At 41.2% G+C, this 19836-nt stretch overlaps 1 protein-coding gene, 1 long non-coding RNA gene and 1 other non-coding gene across 9 annotated transcripts; 2 read left to right on the forward strand and 1 right to left on the reverse strand.

Annotated features, from left to right (window-relative positions):
* Positions 1-578: 578 nt before the first annotated feature.
* LOC27207822 lies at positions 579-12335 on the reverse strand. 2 transcript variants are annotated; one of them, XR_005543996.2, is made up of 4 exons: positions 12186-12332; positions 11798-12117; positions 1331-6185; positions 579-1244 (listed from the first exon to the last, which is right to left on the reverse strand). It is a non-coding gene; the product is annotated as an uncharacterized LOC27207822 (long non-coding RNA). The 2 variants fall into 2 exon arrangements; XR_005543995.2 differs by lacking the exon at positions 579-1244 and having other exon boundaries at positions 4111-4218; positions 4425-6185; positions 12186-12335.
* LOC6736557 (PAN2-PAN3 deadenylation complex subunit PAN3) lies at positions 2343-18982 on the forward strand. Of its 6 annotated transcripts, none has more exons than XM_016170731.3 (13): positions 2343-2476; positions 12658-12734; positions 13720-13812; positions 14104-14694; positions 14759-15230; positions 15292-15408; positions 15830-15950; positions 16014-16136; positions 16192-16321; positions 16387-16523; positions 16580-16771; positions 16838-17000; positions 17073-18982. In XM_016170731.3, exons 1-13 carry the CDS (start codon positions 2443-2445, stop codon positions 17181-17183), a joined length of 2361 nt encoding a protein of 786 aa, XP_016030135.1. In that variant the 5' UTR covers positions 2343-2442; the 3' UTR covers positions 17184-18982. The 6 variants fall into 6 exon arrangements, with proteins under 6 accessions (XP_016030135.1, XP_039149442.1, XP_016030142.1 ...); XM_016170738.3 differs by lacking the exon at positions 2343-2476 and adding an exon at positions 6760-6858; XM_016170734.3 differs by lacking the exon at positions 2343-2476 and adding an exon at positions 10428-11110.
* Positions 18983-19667: 685 nt separating this feature from the next.
* Positions 19668-19789, forward strand: LOC120284862. Its single transcript, XR_005544124.1, has one exon. It is a non-coding gene; the product is annotated as a U5 spliceosomal RNA (small nuclear RNA).
* The last annotated feature ends 47 nt before the right edge of the window (positions 19790-19836 follow it).

Below are 19836 nucleotides of genomic sequence, written 5' to 3' on the forward strand. Positions count from 1 at the left end.
AATAATATAACAAACATTAAATTAACTATTTTAAAATAAAATAGCATTATAATAATATAACATAATAGGACTTCATATATATAATTTTACAAGTATATTATCGAAAACAAATCTATTCGAGTTTAGTGTGCTGCCCTTATAACCCGCAGTATGGAACTCGTCACTCGCGAGATGCGGTCACACTGCTTGCGGCAAACGGAGAATATGTATGAAATTAAATATTGTCATTTTGTCTTTAAAATGTACAAAAATTTGACAAAGTACAAACGGCAGGTTCTTTATAAAGTCCCTCCTCGCAAAGTGAACTATTACTGATCAGTGGATGTACGGAAAACGTGGATTTACGGGCGAAAACTCGCAGTTTTCTCAGCAGACATTTTTGTATCACGTCGCTGTGCTCTGTGTGTTTGGCATTTTTTGTGTTTGTGTGTGTGTGCAACAGCGGCATCAATTAGAAAAATAACAAAAACAAATCGTTGGCTTGTTGAACAAAAAACTATACTTATTTGCTATCTGGCTTGCGTTATAACAATCATTTGGATATATTGCGTCTTAAAAATTTGGTGATCAAGATGGCTTCAATTTCAGTTTCGGTGGTGGATTAACATCGTTATTGAAAATAAAAACTTAATGAATTGACTTTTAATTCCACGTGCAAATATTATCATAATTTAAAAAAAAAATTATAATAGAAATATATTCAACCACGTTTTAAAAAAGTTACACTTATAAATAAGTTGGCTTTCTGAGTGAACTTAGTTAATTATTTCCAGCTGTTCCCACTCAACAAACAAATCGTATACATATGTGTTCTTATTTCCTTTGCTCCTGCTTTTCCTCTTCCCCTTTTTTTTTCGTTCCCTTCCCCTCTGCGTCCTCTTCCCCTTTTCCTAGCCAGCTGTTTGTCGCGTTCCACAAATATGGCTGGAGTGTGGATCGCGCTTGGAGCCCAGGCTCCCACATTTCTCTATGTGGAACGCAACCTGTGGCCAGCTGTTGGGTCCTGTTGAACTCCCCGCAGCCCAAAACATACATACATGTGTGAATGTATATGTATTTATTTTGTGTATATATGCATGTGTGTATAACAACGCCAATTGCTAGGGTTTCTGCAAAACATCCTGGCCACTTGAAGTTGAAGTGTTACAATGCTCTAAAGGGGTTTCGCCATGTTTAAAAGTTATTTAATAACATTCTATTCGATAATGGAACTTCAGTAGCCTGTCATATCCAGCATTAATCAGCTGAAAATATGAGGACTTTAATAGATTACCTTAAATTTCTTTGCTTAAATTGATATATTTTAATTAAAATAATTAACAATAGTTACGCGTTAAAGTCCATGTAACCCATTGAGCGCGGATGTTTTTCCAACACTCCTCGAATGGCATCCACATCCACTGTGTTGCACACACAGCTGGCAGTTGTTGTTTTTATCCGAGCTCCTGTGCACACACTCACACACGGACGTACATGTATACAACACTCGGGGGTCGTTTGTGGACTCCATTTGGCTTGGCTGTTGGATCTTCTTTGCGTTTTCTTCATTCGTGCAGCGCCAATCGCGCGGTGTGTGTGTTGCGTTTTTCTTATTTGCAAAATCGTTGGGAAATGGTAATGAAAATATATACAATATAGCAACAGCAGCTCCTTTCAAGGAAATATCCTCATTAAAGTAATTACGCGACAGAAAACAATTCGAAAGCTAACAATGAAACAGGCAATGAGCTACACAATATGTTGGCTTAGGTTCAGTGTGTATGTGTTTTGGATGGTGTTAAATATAAAACTCTAAAAATATGAGTAACCAAGTGCGAAGTGGAAAAAAGTGTGGAAAATGTAAGCAAATATGCGCGCAATTGTGTCTGTATATGTGCAGGAAAAAGCGTCCCCGTACACCCACACAGACTCACTTTGGAAAATTTAATGAAATCCAAGCTATACCGCCCTCTCACTCCCACTCACTGTTGCGTTTCGGGATTTCATTTTGTCGCCCCGTTTTGCAAAAACAAACAACAACTGTTTTTTTACCGTTACTTATTTTAATCGAATGTTCTTCTCTTTCTCGCATTTTACAGTCGACGCGCCTCAATTGTTAATCATTTGCCCGAAAATGCATTTCAACTGCAAGAAACTTACGTGAAAAACTGAAAGAAAAAATATTTTCGAAACGTACGATGTGAAAATGTGTTATGTGAAACTTAGCAGTTAAGCACGGATTGTATGTATAATTTAAATTTTTGTTTCAATATTTTCTACAAAATAATTAAAAAGAACTAAAAAAAAAATCGAAAATAAAACGAAAAAACCAAGAAAAAGTTTTTAACTCAGTGCACATTAAAACGAAAACAAACACAAAAACAAAGCGTAACGAAACGAGAAGGACCACGAAAAGAAAGAGAGCGCAAGAGGAATTGGCGAAGGCGGGAGCGAAAGAGAAAAATGTCAACGTTCTTGAACAATTTCTTCCCGGCAGGTAAGCAAAAACAAAGCCAGAAAAGCAAAGGCAATCAAAAACAAGCAAAGACAGGGAATGTAAGAACAGAACCACAGCTGGTGGCAGGAGCGTATAGGAGAGGGGTTGGCGGGGTGAAATGACCCCCCATAAAACAAGTTGCTTACATACTTTGTTATTCTATGATTGTAATCTTAAAAATGGTATCTTAACTCATTGATCAGCAAACTTATTTTAATCGGTTAGTACGTTATTTATCAGCCCCTTTTTAAATCCTTCGCACGCCTCTGGCTGGGTGGCATTTAATTGAAAGTCACCTTTGGCATATTTCATAAGCGTTCTCACCGGGGTCATCCTGTAATTCAATTCTGCGCCTCTCTCGTTTTTTCGCTCCACTGGCGGCATGTAAATTGAATTTTCCTACCGAAGCGCATATTGTGATTATTGGCAATTACATGGACGTGACCGAGGAACAAAGGAGGCGAAGGAGATAAGTAGGCAGAGAGAGGGATAGGGACGGGATGGAGTAGCGGCCGAGAACGGAGAATCTCGGCATAATTAATCTGCCCCAGAACAATCTATACACTTCCCTTTAATTACGTGCATTCCTCGCTGCAATACCATCGATTATCGTTTTGTTATTCCTGGAAACGCTCAGATTCCCATTTACTGCTCCTTGCAACCCCTCTGGGATCAGGAACAAGTTCCACACACTCTGCATTCTCCTCATGCATTTTCTTTGTCCTGCGAAAGAGATGGGCACAGAGAGGCCGAGACAGGGAAACTCGTACAGGTACGGCAGGAAAAACCACTTCCTCGGCTCCCTGCCCTTTGCCAAAACCAGAGCCAAAACAATGAGACCAGCACAAAGGCTGCTTTCCAACGGCCACTGAAGCTTGGGATACTCTCTTTAGGGTGACTTTGTGCAGTGTAACATTAACATATTATCCCATTATACCATAAATATTTGATCGTCGCAAGGATATTGTGCAGGATGGCCTAGTTCATTCAGGGTGTTTTTCACAATCGTTCTTTACCATGTAGATTCTGTTTCACATTTCTCAATAAAAAAGATTTGCAAGAATAATAAAAGGTGGTAGCAATACCAATTTCGGGATTGAAGGATTATCCTTGATGACTTTTAAGCCATCTTAGCCAAGTTAAAATCTCCGAATTACCTGAAAGGGTATAACAACAACCAAGAGGCCTGAGTAAATTGGTAATAGGTGGCAGAGGGGGTTGGCTGGGCTGAATGAGTGCACTCGCAAACCCGTTTGCAGAGCCCAAAATTCAGCCCGATCAAAACAACAGCGAACCAGAACTGCAGCGCTATCAACAATGGCAGCTCCTTTCTGTCTTTCTGGCTTTCTGCCTTTCTGAGCTGAGGCCAACGGCAGCTGACGGAAACACATTGACTTTGGTGATACGTTGATGCTGATAGGATGGACAATGGTACAATATGATGGCGCTGGTTACTTCTGGATGGTGCTGCGTGGCCTGTAGGTGCACTGGGTTACCTGTTGATGGCCCTGCCACTCACTCCTCCTTCTCCGTTTCCTTTTCCGACGGCGTCCGTTCTGGTCGAGTGCGGTGGAAAACTGGTTTACCAACTCGCCTCCTGCACTTGCCCCTCCTTTGTTTTTGGGCCGATTTTAGCGTAAACAAGAGAGGCTCAGACGAAATTGGAGATCTTCAGCTCGGCAGTCTCAGCAGTCTCTCTGTTTATGTGTTTTAATTTTTTGGCCAAAAGCGGATGGAAACACCTTGCCAGAAACCGGAAAAGACCACATGAATATAGGAAAGGCATTAAATTACATTTAAACATGATATCATGCCCTTTTTCTTCTGATTTTAAATGTGTAAATGTGACGTTAAAATTAAAGTAATGTCCTCATTTTGCATTTAAGCCCCCAAAAATCATATTTTGTACGTAATACCGTACAGTTATGGGTATTATGAATCGTCTTACCTCATGATTTGTGACCATAATTTTAGCCTTTTCGTGCCGTTAGAACGTTTCGTCTCTGTCGTGAAAAAGTGGCGAGCAACTGGTTCTGCGTATATGGCCATCTTTAATGGGGTCTCCAGACCAGCTGTTGGCCAGTTTCTTCCAGCTCTCTGGGCTTCAATCGCCAAACATTCAAATTGGGCCTTTGTTTATGGGCCATAAAACAGCGAAGAACAAAAGGAAAGCGCCTCGTTTGTTCGTCGGTTGAACGCTGTGCAAATATTTTCGCTCAACTTTATTGACGCACCAACTAAAAGGCCCCCCTGTCTGCCCTGCCCCCCGTCTCTTCATCTGCGCAAAAAAAAATAAACATCGAGCCAGGCTTAATTTTATTTCTATCAACTTTTTTACTGCCTAACGATTCGAAAAAGGTTTTCGCTTTTGTTCTTCCGCTTTTTATTGTGCGACAAGTGCACGAGACATGAAAACCCTATCGAAAACATTGGGAAAAGTGTGCAGAAGCGAACTATGGATGCTGAAAACAAAACATAACTATCGATTGATTGCTCTCGGATTTTCTGTCTGCCGCGACAGGAAGCCCGCTCTTCGCTTATTTGTTTACAACATTTCACGGAAATTGCCTGCGAATAACTTTTCCATCAGCGCTCCCCTTTCCGTTCCTTCGGTGTTTTTTCTCACAGCCTTTGTTTACGCCGCTAAATTTAGTTGTATCAATTATGGAGGGGCTCTTTGGAATGATAGAATGGGGCTTGCCATCTTTTATTATTAACCCACCAGGTTTATTTTTAGTTAGTCAGCTTTTTTCGCATGACTCACTTCTCGTGTCAATGTAAAAAATGTATTTTTGAAAATTTAGAGTATTATTTAAATAAGGATAGTTTAAAACATTAGCTGCACAAAACAGCCATTAATTTACGATAATCTTGATTTCGCTTGCAATTAAGTATCTAATTTTGGAATAATAGCGGCTTAAGCGTGCAAATCGCCATATGCATTTTTTTGTTTTGTGGCACATAATTTAATTATCGTGCTGCGAGCGACATTGCAGACAAGTTGACGTCGCTAATGTGGCAGACTTATCACTTTTGTTTGTGCAGCAGCGTTTATTTTTCGCGAAATTCCAAGGCGTCGCGCTGGAAAGTATGCAACACATTCTTTTGTTGGCACGCACCCGTCTTTTGCATATATGTATCTTCGCCTTCCTCCCTTCATTTTGGCAAAAGCGGCTAATAATGACACCAGCATGGTCTTTCCCACGTCTTTCGACGCCTTTTCCCCCCTTTTGTCTTTTCGTGCCTTCTTGGCTATTTAATTTCGCATTCGCTTCTTGGCTTGCCAAAAATCACACTGCGCCCTTGGGCCAAAATGCTGTGCACACACGCATTACTCATACGCCCGGGTTGTTCCGCCCATTTCTCATTTCCCACTTCGCATTTCCCGCCCATTATAATGGGATATGTCCCCCGAATATCTCGTAAATACGCCGCCGGGCCTGTGCCCGCTGTCTAGTGGCCATAAAGCAATTTGGCCAAGTGCGTGGCCCAAACACGTGCCGTGCCGCACAATATGGCAATCTCGGAGTGGAGAGTCCGCCGGTTTTATTGCCTCTGGTCGGTGCCATTATCTCCAGTTCCTTGCTGGCCGACAAAGCGGATATCCGGTACGTTTTCATGCAAATGCGAAGTTATTATAGCAACCGGATTCTGCGTAAATTGTTGAACAGAGTAGAAGTAATCTTTCCTAGGGAGGTGTTTCACAATCCTGGAATATGGTTTAAAAGAAGGTTATTTATAACAAGAAAAGGATAATGATAATAAAGGAATGTCGAATAAGAATTACTGAGCGCGATCAATTATATTCGTTAGTGCACTTAGGCTTTAATTACAAAATTTTAAAAGATAAACTCTTACTGATAATTATTCCATAATATATATAATTTGTTATCTGTCAAGAGTGCTTCACCAATTTCCATTATCAATTCCATTCTTAGAATATTTAAAGTTATCTGTTCGGGTCAGTGACTCTCAAACTGTGTTATCACGCGCTCGCAGCTTTTGCATTTTGTTTTGTTTTCTTCGCTGTTCGCTTTGTTGGGGGATTTCATTTTGTCAATTCTTCTGGTTTTATTTTCATTAAAGTGTTTGTTTTTGTTGTTCTCGCATTGTTGCGCTTGGCTGTTTGCTTTTGCACTTCGCTTCGTGTTTTTGTGCTGAGAGGTGTTTGCTTTTTATTTCGTTTTCTCGCATCTCTCTCTTGCTCTCTCTCTCGCTGTCTTTTCCTTTGCGCCGCCTGTTTTTTCTGTGTTTTTTGTTAGTCACTCTTTGGCAGCGGTCGCGAACGGCGGGTTTTTTTCAAAGCGCCTGTTTAACCCACGCTGTTAACGGCCCCCTTCGACACCTACGCCTCTGTCTGCGGAATTATCAAATGCGAGTGTGTGAGTGCTACTTCTGCCTGTGTGTGCTTGTGTTTTTGCGTCTGTGTGGGGTCTTAACGGTTAACGTGCTGGAAAAGTGGAGCGATAAAAAAAAACAGTTGAGCTTCGGAATATAATGCGTGACATGTGTTAACCCCCCGAGGCAAAGTGTTGTTGCTTCTGCCGTCAATCACACAAGGGCATCAATCAAATGCTGACTCTGAAACTGAGACACACAAAGAAGAAGCATCCAGCCGAAGGGCAAGGGAGAGGGACGGAAGGGTGGAAAGAGGGAGTCAGAAAGAACTTTCACAATGTGCTCCAATTCTACAGTCCTACTTCCCAATGTCTGACTTTCGCATATTTCTGTGTATCAAATTCTTCAGAATTATATACAATTCAATTATTTGAATGGACTCAGACCCTATTTGAATTTTACTTGCTAAGTGAAAAAAGATTTTAAAGTCTCACTTCTTGACGTCAAACTTATTTAGTGATAACAGCATTGAGATTAAAATTTATTTCAAAGTTTTAAACATTCTACATTCCTATTTTCGCCTATTGTATTAGGAATTTCCTAATCCTGAAACATTTATATATAAATAAAAGTACGTTGTCGCTTAGTTTTCAATGTTGACACAACGTGCAATTTATTCATATTACATTATCACTTCAAATATCACGCTTTTCCTCACAATTCTCATGATACCGGTTCGATTTACCGAAGTTTGACTGTATTGCTCTGCCAGTCTGCATATCATTTTGCGGCCCGCTTCACATTTACAACTTCCGCTACTGTTGTCACCCCCACCCACTCCAGCTCCCCTGCCTGCCCCCTTTCTGCTCCCCTGACTTTTTCTTTGTCAACTCGATGGCCGCATTTCGAAAATTTAAAACTTCGCGCTGTCGAAATCGCATGCATACGAAAATGAATACGAATGGCGAATAAATAAAAAACGCGAGTAGGCTTAATTTCGTGTGTACATATTTACACACAATTTACATTTCGTACGATTTCGTTTTCGTACGATTTCATTGCTCGTCAAGTTGAGTTTGCAGATACATGGATGTATTTCCAGCTTTGTAGATATTATCTAGCGCCTGAAAAAACCCCCCGACTTGACCTTATCGCCCGCCCGAGGCGATTGCAAACAGCTGTTCGGCTCAAGCGTCTATGATTGAAAGCAGCTGTTGTTGCTCAGCGAAAAATTGGGTCAAACTGTTGCCGTTGCCGTGTTTCTGCCGCTCTGCGTTGCCTTTTGCCGCTTTAGTGGCAGTAAACCAACCAAACTTGTCTGTTGGCCAACGAAAAAAAAAAAACCGCTCAGCTCGCTGAGGTTAGCTTTGTGCGATATCAGGCTCAGATCAAGATCGGCTATAAAAACGTTTGTCAAGCGGTTTACGGTGCTGTTGGCCAAGTTTAGAGATGCGGCCAATTGAACAGAAGCCATCTCGATCTTGGGTTCCCACCAACAGAACTAATTTATTCCTTAACCGCACAGAAGGAGATTGGTGGGAAAATAGTGTGCTAGCTTTATAGGAAGTATAGTATAGGAATTTATGTACACATTCAATCATAAATAAATGTTTATATTTATAGTAAAACACTATTGGCCTTTTTACAATCTTCAAGTGCTACATAGGCACTTAAAATATTCAGCTGGATCAACATGGAAATATTGTCTTAAAAACAAAGCAAAGCTCAAAGTTCAAGCGCATTTAGCACTTTTTACCCATTTTGTCACATGACTGTAATGTTCGAAGTTGCTTTATTACTATGAGAAAATCTTCAATACACCTTAATTCTTCAATAGAGGTTTCTAATAATGTTATCATTGCTTACTTGTGCACTGTTTGCCTTAATTAGTTAATAAATCTAATATATAGATTGTTTTACAAATTAAGCACTGTAAAGAATTCAGAGTAATATGCCTTTAGTCCATACCTTTTTTTTATCTTTTAAAACCAACTAGACTATTATTTTCTCAATTACAGAAAGTGTGCTCGACTTATGGCTCTTATCTTTTGAGTTTTCAGGTGAAGTGTCTCCTTATCATTTAACCTCAAATGACACTTTAAAAGGTTTTGTAGTTCTGGCCAGAGGTCTCTCCATTCTCCATTACATTCTATCGAATTCCTGTGATCTCGAAAACATTAGTATAGGGATAGGCACACCTTGTAGGTACTTCTATCTATATACACACATATGTATGTATATGTAATACTGATCCGATCGTACCCACCGTTTGACTGCGGTTGTGCTGATAATGAAGGCAAAGCCTTGGCTATAAATATTTCATTTATAATGTACTTACAAATGTGTGCGAGTGAATTATTATTACACCGACTGCTTGGCTTGCCATAAAGCGATGGCCACGTGTGTGCGTGAACCCCTTCCCCCCACCATCCACCCCCCAACGCACCCCATTGGATGTGTACTTATCAGATGATCGCTTACAGCCCCACTCTCATAATTAGAATCCGCAAAATACTAGTTTTGGCGATGGTGATTGCACCGAAAGAAATCATCATGGTTTGGTATTTCATTTGGAAAATAGACCGACTTTAAGAGATATATTAGGATGATTCAAGTAACTTTTTAGATATTTACTCGCCTATTAAATATTCATCCGTTTTATATCATGTACGAAATGATCATATTATCTTGCAGTGCGTAATCAGAAAGCGATGCCCTGCGATCGAGGTGTATAAGGGTCATTGCAACCGAGACTGGCGGCCTCTCAAACTGTAAGCACTTTTGTGCTGTAAGAGCAATAAATAAGCAAACAAACAAACAAACAACGCCAATGGATTTTCATTGTTCTTACTGCTGCGCGTGTGCCTGCAGAGCTTGAACTTTCCCAGTACAGTGGTGATTAGCTGGCCCAAACTACAATCGTGGGAGTATTAAACTATACGCTTGATAGGCTAATTAATAGAAGAATTGAGCCGTTGGGTAACATTACGGCTAGTCTTCGTATTTAATTACTTATAATCCATCAAAGCACATGCTGAACATGAATACTTGAATGGGTTCGGAAATCATTATAGAGTAATGAGTTTCCAGAGATTTCTCAAGCTCCCACTAATCTATAAATTCTGCCAACTTTATTCAGTGCAAATTGAAGATAGCACTGCTTGACTGTATCTGCAGCAATATGCAAGCAACAGCACCATCTGCGGCTATGACCACATATTTACAGTTAATCGGACGGACGGGCGAGCGAGCGGACCCCACACCACACGCCCACTTTGTCTTCGCCGCTCGTCTGTCATCGTCACACAGTTTGACACGCACTGTGGGGCTCGCGCTCTCTGTTGTTTTGGCTCTCACACTCTCCGGACAGCCGAGGCACAGTGGGACAAACTAGTAAATTCAGTTTCAGATTATGAAATTTTAGAAGTACAGATTGTAGGAATAAATAATATAATTTGATTGAACTAGATTGAATTGGAACACTAAGATTCGAACACAAATCTCAGCAGTGTGGTGAAGTAGACCCCCTTATCGAAGCGCATACCAATTCATTCAGATTTCGTAGCTTTTGCGACCACTGTGCGCAGTCGCTGCCAGCCGCGTTTCCCCAAAGCAAAACAGCGGTTGGGGGTTTCAGTTTAGAGAACGCTGCACAGCCGCTCGGTTCGTGGCGCGATCGATGGTCTTGGTTGGTCCCCCCATTTTAACCGATCCGATGTGTTATTTTCACCGCTTGCATATTCATTACACTTACACGAAAACAATTACGCGCCTCTGCTCTTTGAATAACAGCAACAAAGTGAGCCGAGCTGGGCGGTAAATGGTAGGCCGTAACGTACCGCTCTGCCACATCTACATATTCACTAAACGTGACGTAACAGCGCGGTTTTTGTTATTGTTTGGCCTGCTCCCCAAACGTGTGACTATCTATCTATATACGAATTCGAAAAATATATATGTACGTATGTATGTATGTATACCCAGCGTGTATATGTATGTATCTGAGTGTGGCGTTTTCATGAACGCGTTCGTGATCTTTGAAGCAAAGCTGTCCATTTCACCGCGAAACGCAGCATAAGGCAACGGCCCAATAATCATCGGTTTTCTATGTGTGAATATAAACTGATTACTTACATATATGTATATATAACTGAAGACCAAAATTGCTCACGTAAACCCTAAAGTATAGACGTGCCTACATATACATTATTTTTCTGCCGACGTCATGCCAACAAACAAGCAGTGGCCAGCGATTTATGTAAACTGAGAAACAACTTTGATTCTGGCCATGTTCAAGTAAGTTTCGGCCAGCCCAACTGTGGGCAACAACACCTGATTGAGGCTCTCAAACTGTGGCCCAGTCCTAACAGGTTATCGCCCACCTTCTCCGCCCCCTAATTACCCTGCCCAGTGCACAGAATATAAATAAATTAAGGCACACATAATAATTATCATTAACATATGTGGGCATTCAATTAAATCGTTTTGCGTTCTGTTCGCTCGCCCGTTCGTGTGTTTGTTTTTCAATTCGAAGTCAAATAAATAAAATCAGGCTACGAATTATTGCTTATATGGCCACAGCATCATCAACAGCAACAATAATCTCTCAATTCATAAACAATAATTTTCCTACGAATTCTAACTACCCTTCAAAACGAAATTTGTTGATTCAGCATTCTGATAGCAGCGGAATTAATCGAAAATAACGTTTCAAAACATATTTGAGTTGTTTTAGAATTCAAGTACTCTAGGCTTACTTAATATGGGAAACATACAGTGCGGTTTGATAACAGACTAAATCCCGAAAAAGCCCATATCAAAAGAATTCAAATCCTGTGCTATATTTATTATATTATAGTATATATCTGTAGTATCTGATAAAATGAAGTCGATAAATGTATCTTTCGCCGTCGTCTCCCCGCCGAAATTGCACGAATAGTGAATACAACCTGCTCCATATAAATATAAAATATTTGTACGTACGTATTCGTCTATATGCTATATAGCGAATTCAAGGCCAATATCACTTGTTTTCTCTTCGTACATTGGCAAGAGGCATTGGCCCCGTACCCCGAATCAAATGCTTTGCTTTTGAAATTAAATTTTTCACTTTCGGTTTGTCGAAGGCAAATTCACTTGCATTCGAATTTGAAACAAGTTGAGGCGAGTCTGCTTAGCATTGATTCAGCACTCGAATATCCGGTGGAGAGGCGTTCAAATTTTTGGGAACTTTGAAAGCTGACCAAGAACCCAGCATAGCACTCGTACGTGGATTAGTCATGACGGCACTGCTTCCGAGTTGTCTACATAGGAGGAAGGTATAGTGATTAACACCTGAGCAGCCTGACCGCAGCACGCACGACGCACATACCGAATATACTACATACAAATATGTATTATTATATTTTCTTTAAAATGTGCAAATTGCCAAGTTCTAAGTTTGGCGGCTCAGTTGTTTACCGCAGAAATTGCGTCTTGGCTTTATTTGCGTCGACCTGGAGTCGCAAGAGGAAGCGGGAGCAGCCGAACAACCATATATATTGCGCATACTCCAAAAATGTTGGGGCCTACGCGCGTTATCGTCGTATCGATAACTGTGGAAAATAACAAGAATTTCGGTGTGGGGTTGGAAGGGGTAGGGAACTGAAAACGGGCATGGATGGGAAGGGAGGGCATGGGAGGGCATCGGAAGGGGTGCGGAATAGTTTGATGTAGTAGGCTTATCGCGCCAACAGCACACATAGTATTCATGTTGATGTTTGTTTAATTGATTTCTAATCAATTATCGGCTGTAACGCAACTCTCTCACTATAGTAATTCCCGTTTTTGTGCTCTATTTGTAGATACGGCTGCTATGGATCCAATTTTCTTCTCGCCAACGAATGGAATACCGTCAGAGAGTAAACTCGCCACTTATATGGTAAGCCAACTTCCCATTACCCAATTAGCTCTTATCAGAGTCCCTCCAAAATAAGAAACTCACGAAAACAGGGCGATAAGAGTTGAGGGGAGATTATGATAACATCACCGCCCACCGAAAACCACCCACTGAAAGCAGCTGTTGGCCCCCAAATTAACAGCTGGCCACGTTTGCTCAAGTATTTTTAATTATGCTTTATTTGTTTTCACTCAATTTACTCGAACCATTTCAGTTTCAACGCTCAGTCGCACATAATATACACTTGACCGACTTTTTCGGTTTTTTTCAATTTTATTTTTGGGTCCACTGACACACAAAGTGCCATATAAGTCGTATATGCAAGTTAAATATCAATTTGTGTTTATGCATGGATTTTGAATTCTCTCTGGGGTGACAAAAACGGTGCGTACATACATATATGTTTGGCGAATCTTGAACAGCTTGGCAATTATTAACTATAAAATATTAATGTGCCAGCCGCATAATTGCCATGGAATCGTGCTAATGGAAAAGTATACGGAATATAATGGCATTAAGTGGCATATTTGCCGCTCAATTCATTTTTACAATGCGAAGATCAGCAAATCGAATGGAGCAATTCAATGGCAATGTCATGCAACCATGACAGGCTTTAAACATTTTAGTTTAATATCCGAAGAATTAGTTAATACGAACTGTAATGTCTGATATATGAAGTTCTGCTATTCAGATAAGATAATAATGGCATAGACTAGACAAAAACACTCTGGTCGAATAATCAGTAGTATTTTTAGCAAACTGCACTCAAGAAACCAAAGATATTTCAAAAAATCCTCCTTAAAAAAAAAAAAACCCACCCATACCTGTAATTTGTAAGATCCAATTATTATTTGCTCTACTATTCTTAAGTTGAACTCCCACTACAACTGAATTTCTCACTTTTTTCTTTGTATCTCTCCGAATTTCGATCTATCCGTCTACTCCGATTTTTGGTATCTCATCCCAGAATCGACAGAATGTCGCCACACCGAGCGGTTATGGGCTGAATAACGGGTTCTCACTACTTAATTTGGATTCGCCCCTAAATAAAAAGTCCCAGGTAAAGCCGTAAATATCTGGTTCCCCATCCCATTGTTCTCCGTGACATCCACGAACTGTGTTAGACTAGTGAATGTGTCCGTAGAGGTTCATACCCCTTAGCCCCTTAGCATTGTAGTTAGTTTAGTACGATCCTATCCTAAAAAGTGTACAAAAGTGTCTTAGTGTGTGTTATTCACAGGAGTGTTTCAATTTTCGATTCGGCAAATTGACTCGTGCTGAATAAGAAAATCGAAACAATCGTATGAAAATCATGGCTAATAACTCTCATTTAATGGATTTCCCTTCGCAGGTCACGCCGCAGTCGCCCGAGTTCATTCCAACGCGCCTTGGCTCGACGCCCAACTTCTACGCACCATATCACAACGCGCCCATGCAATTGAGTAATGGGCTCAATGGCGTCAATGGGTTAACAGCCGCCGCAGCAGCAGCAGCAGCAGCCGCCGCCGCCGCAGCAGTTCCCTCCTCCACGTCATCGGCATCCTCCGCCTCGGTGACCATCAGCAAAACGGCCAACGGCGGCGCCTCCATGCTCGCCCTGCAAAAGACCGCATCCATCGCCTCTGTAACCATCGCACAACAGCAGCCGCAGCATCCACAGAAACAGCAACAGCATCCGCCGTCGGTGGGCGGAGGAGCTGTGTCCGCCGCCTCCGCCCCCATTGCCATTAGTGGCGCTCCACCGAATCCCGCCGCAGCTCCGTTCGTCAGCAGCATGTCCGCTCAGACGCCGCTCAAGGGGAGGGGCGCCATGATGCGACAGGAATCACCGACAGCAGCCATGATTTCGGGCGCAGGACCAGGTGAGAAGTCGCCACCGCACGGGATGACGCCGCACGGAGCATCGCCCATACCATCAGCGCTGCCCACCAGCGTGCACCAGGTGGGTTAAATCAAACTGCCAACTGTATCTAGTCTCTAATTATCCTTTAAATATTCTTTTGTAGGAGAACGTAGGCGGCACCATATACTTCTATCCGACTGCCAACGCACAGAACAGCCAGCCCGTCGTCAATTCCATGGTGGTGGACGGAACGCATCCGGCTCTCCATGGCGTGAGTGCTGTGGCGCCGATGAGTGCGGGCGTTCCGGCGGCCATGATGTACACGGGGCATGTGTATCCGGGACCGTCCTCCAATGTGGTCACCATGCAGCCAAAGACGCTGCTGGAGTCGGCCTTCTTTATGCCTGACGAGATGCGCACCGAAGTCCTTGCCCGCAACGAGATCTCTAACCTGATCATGGACGCAGCGGAGGCTGCGCAGCACGCTCTACCGCTGGAGGTGGAGAACTACCATGCCCTGTATCCACTGGAACCGCCGGCGCAGCCGTTGCACGCCAAGCTCACGTTCCCCGCCACCACGTATAGGGCTACGCACAACACGACGGGCTACAAGTACTGCCTGCGAAGGATACATGGTGGGTAGATGGTACTCCTTTCTGGATTGTACATTAGTAAACATTTCAATTGTACTTTTAGGTTTCCGCCTGCAGTCGACCAAGTGCATGACGCTGGTGGAGATGTGGAAGAAGCTGCAGCACACGAATGTGGTACAACTGCGTGAGGTGTTCACGACGAAAGCATTTGGTGATAACTGTAAGTGGGGAAAGGTCTTTGGAACCATTAGCTATTAGCTATAAGTGTGTGTTTAATGCTGCTCCTGGAAATTAAGGACGTTGTCACCTGTTTAATACTGGGGTATTTTTAGAAGGTTAATACACTATAATTAGAGTACATTAAGCTGATAGGATTGGATTGCCAAGTTTGCCAGAAAATAATTCTATACATGTCATGCATGGCGGAATCTTGCGATTACTGCTCCTATTTATAGCTCTGCACTTCAAATTGCGTAATCTAAACTAGTCAGTGAATAGTTATCACAAATCGTTAATCACTGATAAAAAGAGCGTTAACCTTGATTCTTTTGCAATATTGTAGCTTCAATTAGGGTAGGGTATTTTAGGTAAATTCAAACCTACTAGTTACCATGTCAATAATGTTTATCGGGCACCTACAGCTTTAGTATTAGTGTACGACTATCATCCCGGCTCACAAACATTACTGGCCAAATACTTCACTCCGGCGCCAGAGACCAACGGGTACACTGATCCATTCCAAGGCGAGGCCCGCCCCTTCAGGTTCGTTTTTCTTAGACCATGATCATATTGTTGCTCCAACTATTAATTATTTGCTTATTGCAGTCATAAGAGTAACATGCAGCGAACGAGCAATGGACCCCTGCTACCGGAGGCCACCATCTGGTCGATCATCATGCAGCTGACCGCCGGCTTAAAGGCCATCCACCACGCCGGTCTTGCCTGCAAGTATGTTTCACCCCGCTTGTTATACACCCAGAGTTTAACTGATCATTCTTCTCAGAGTTCTGGATCCCACAAAGATCATAGTGACGGGCAAGCGTGTACGGTTTAGCTCATGCTGCATTTCGGATATAACGCAATTCGATCCGAATGCATCCAATCCCTTGGCCCTGGTTAATATGCATCAGCAGGTAAGATGGCCTTTTCAACTTTGCTGTATAATTAAAACTAATTACATTGGTTCGCATATCTTTAGGACGATCTGACCGCTTTGGGTCGCTTAGTATTAGCTTTGGCCTGCCGCTGCCTTCAATCCGTGCAACGCGACAATGTCCAGTCGAGCATCGATATGGTCACGCGAAACTACTCCACCGATCTGCGGAACTTCATTGTGTATGTAATAACTGGGATAGCTAATCAACTGACGAATTAACCCGTGAGATTTTCAGTTACCTCTTCACCACCAATAACCGTCGCTCCGTGACCGACCTGATGCCAATGATTGGTGCCCGCTTCTATACGCAACTGGATGCACTGCAGAGCAAAATTGATATGCAGGAGGACGAGTTGGCCAAGGAGATGGAGAACGGGCGGTTATATCGCATTTTGGTCAAACTTAACAGCATCAACGAGCGACCCGAGTAAGTTCGCAATTTAATGCACATATGTTTAAAATACAATCTTCATATGAATTCACTCATGTACAGCTTTAATCTGGACTGCACTTGGTCCGAGACTGGTGATAGATACATGTTGAAATTATTCCGTGATTATTTGTTCCATTCCGTCACTGAGGATGGCCGGCCCTGGCTAGATCACGCACACATTGTACAATGCCTCAACAAGCTGGATGCTGGCTCCATAGAGCGCGTAAGTAAAGTCGGAAAAGGTCGGCCAGCGGGTTCAGAGGTCTCACAAAGCTAACTTGGTCCACATTTGCAGGTGCAACTGATGTCCCGCGACGAGCAATCGGTACTCATCGTCTCCTATGCTGAACTCAAGAATTGTCTGGAGAACGCCTTCTCCGAACTGATGTCAAGTGCGGCCAACTGAGCAACTCGAGGGTAAAAACAGCAAACAAACAGAAAACACGCGCAGCTCACTTAGCCACCCTCCGCACGACCACAAAACGACTACGATAAAGGATTAGATACTAAGAAAAACATTCATTACGACTAAGACATTTTGAGAACCATAAACAAGTAAAATACGAAGATGTTTATTGTTAAGCCAAACCGAAAAAGGAACGTAAAACAAAAAAAAAAGTGAAAACCGATATCCAATGTTATGTTAGCTCTAACTAAATTTTAGGCATTTAAAACAATACAAAAAGAAACAACTGCAACCACAAAAAATAAACCAACAACTTTTTGAAACCGAAATCTCTCCAAAAGAAAAAGCAAAACCACAAAAAAATGCAAACATTACAAAAAAAGAAGAAAAACGAACTTAAAGCAAAAAAATTTGAAAAATTTGTTAAAAAATGCAAAAAATACATAAAAAAAAGGAAAAAAGAAATCACGAAAAAGAGCCGAGAAAACATGGATCTATTTTTACAGAGCTAAGAGAGGATGAAAGTATTTATAAATATGTATTAAAAATCGAAAGAAAAAAATTGTAAAATTTTGCAACAATAAATAACTGTAATGACAAACAATGGCAACAGTGCAGCAAATCGTTGAGCAACAACAAAAAAAGATAAATTCAATGCAGAGTAGATGGATAAAGATAAAGATTATGAGAAACATAGAGAAACTAAGAAAGTGAACAACAAGGAACCACATCAAATGTTTATAAAGCATGTCTGACAATGATCGCCTGCCTCTTCTCCCCTACAGTAAACAAAAAATACATGGAAAAGAAGTTACGAAACCGAAAACAATTGGATAGGAACGAAAAGCGAAAGGCGCAGACGAGCTAGAACGACAGCCGAGAACGTTTTTTATTTTTCAAACTGTATTTTTTATAGCAAAATATTTTAAAATGGAAAAAACACAAATTTTCTAAATACAATTTAAAATGTTTACAAAAACCAAAAACAAAACGAGATGAGAAACTATGTATTTGTAAAGAAAATGTAAATGTTGGTTCATGGAACATGCAAAGCGACGCACAGCGCGACTCTAGAAAGTAGCTCAACGAGATACTCAAATCTTAATGAAAAACTGAAACTGAAAACTCGAAAAAAAAAAACTGTAACGAAACCGAGACCGCAACTAAAATCGAAAAGAAATTGTCTAGGCCAATAGCGTGATATGTACATACATCCATTTTGAAAGAGTCTGCGACACGCAATATCTACATTCGAAACATTTGTGTTGGTCCATATTAAGATACGCTCTCACATGCCGATCAACGATCCAAGTGCATATACATGCATACATATGTGTATTGCCACGCACGCGCTGAACATCCGAGTACAATATTTTGCTAATGAAAGTCTGTCTCTAGTTGTAAAACTCATACCCGCTATATTCCAATCCTCCAATCCAAAAGTCGCGTTGCGCCTGCGCGGCCGCATATCTCCCAACCGAAGATCGAAAGCCAGCCAGCCAATTGATCCGATCGAAACGAGAGATCGGGGCTACTGAAAGGCTTCAACTACTCCGCACCACCTCCAGATACCAGATACCAAATCACACGAAAAGGGAAAAGCAAGGAACTTTTAAATACATATTAAGTACGATTTGATTTCAAGACTCGTAGCCACTGCATATTGATATCATTTTTTGTTGCAACGAAATGACGATGATGGAGAGTAAGAAATCTAAAGGATCCAATTTTACAGAGTCCGCTCACAATTCATCTAAGCAAAACTTTTCAATTTTGGCAATTCTATCCTAAGTGTTATATAAAAAAAAGGAAAAAATATGCAAATCAGTAGATGGTTCGTTTACCAGCTTAGTGTGATTTATACTAATTTTGTACTTGTTTACAACTCGATTTATCTAGATCTGTTTAGATGGCTTATGCACTTCAGTTTAACTCAAATTTTGCAATATTTTTCTTGATTGTGTACACTTTTGTACTTTTTTATCTCTCTTTCCGTTTGTCAAGATTACGGCGTACTTTATTTTTTAAATTATTGTGTACATCAACGTAAGACTAATTATTTAATTGAAACGAAAAACAAAATGTATAAAACTTTTTGAGAAAACCAATAAAAAAAATAATAAAATTTTTAAATGCACTGTGTTTTATTATTGTTCGAAAGCACAGCTGTCCCTATCATCAAACTCATATTTATGATCATCGACTGGATGAGAAATGGAATATAAGAGTTACATCTATAAACAATAAAATTAACAAAATTATGCGCAGGCGCATGGAGAGAAGAGCGAACCATCTGAAAATTCATATCACCACAGGGCGGATTTTAAACAGCGCGCTCACAAAATTCCTTATCAAGGGTGAGTTCTGTTTCAGCCGAAAAGAGAGCAACAGTTTTTAGCGCATAGTGACCGAGCCGGTGTGCATATAATTCCCAACGTGTTAAAGCAGTCACTGCATAGAGTAGCTGATAAAAATTGTGGTAAGGCACTCTGGTTTCTCTTCAATTGTCGAATAAATCTTTCGCCTTTTACTAAAGATTTCCGTGGAGAGGAACACTCTAATGAGTCTAAAATAATTTTTAGTAGTGCCCTGTCGCAAGACTGGGGCCATCAAAAATAAATGTAAAGTAAATTTAAGAATTCTTGTATTCTTT

Source organism: Drosophila simulans, chromosome 3L (assembly GCF_016746395.2).
Source record: "Drosophila simulans strain w501 chromosome 3L, Prin_Dsim_3.1, whole genome shotgun sequence".
Lineage (NCBI taxonomy): Eukaryota > Metazoa > Arthropoda > Insecta > Diptera > Drosophilidae > Drosophila > Drosophila simulans.

Excerpts from the sequence above, each read along its gene's own strand:
- LOC6736557 (XM_016170731.3), top strand. The coding sequence starts at position 2,443 with ATGTCAACGTTCTTGAACAATTTCTTCCCGGCAG. Across the intron at positions 15,409-15,829 it reads GAAAGCATTTGGTGATAACT|CTTTAGTATTAGTGTACGAC; the intron begins GTAAGTGGGGAA and ends GGGCACCTACAG. Across the intron at positions 16,137-16,191 it reads CACGCCGGTCTTGCCTGCAA|AGTTCTGGATCCCACAAAGA; the intron begins GTATGTTTCACC and ends CATTCTTCTCAG.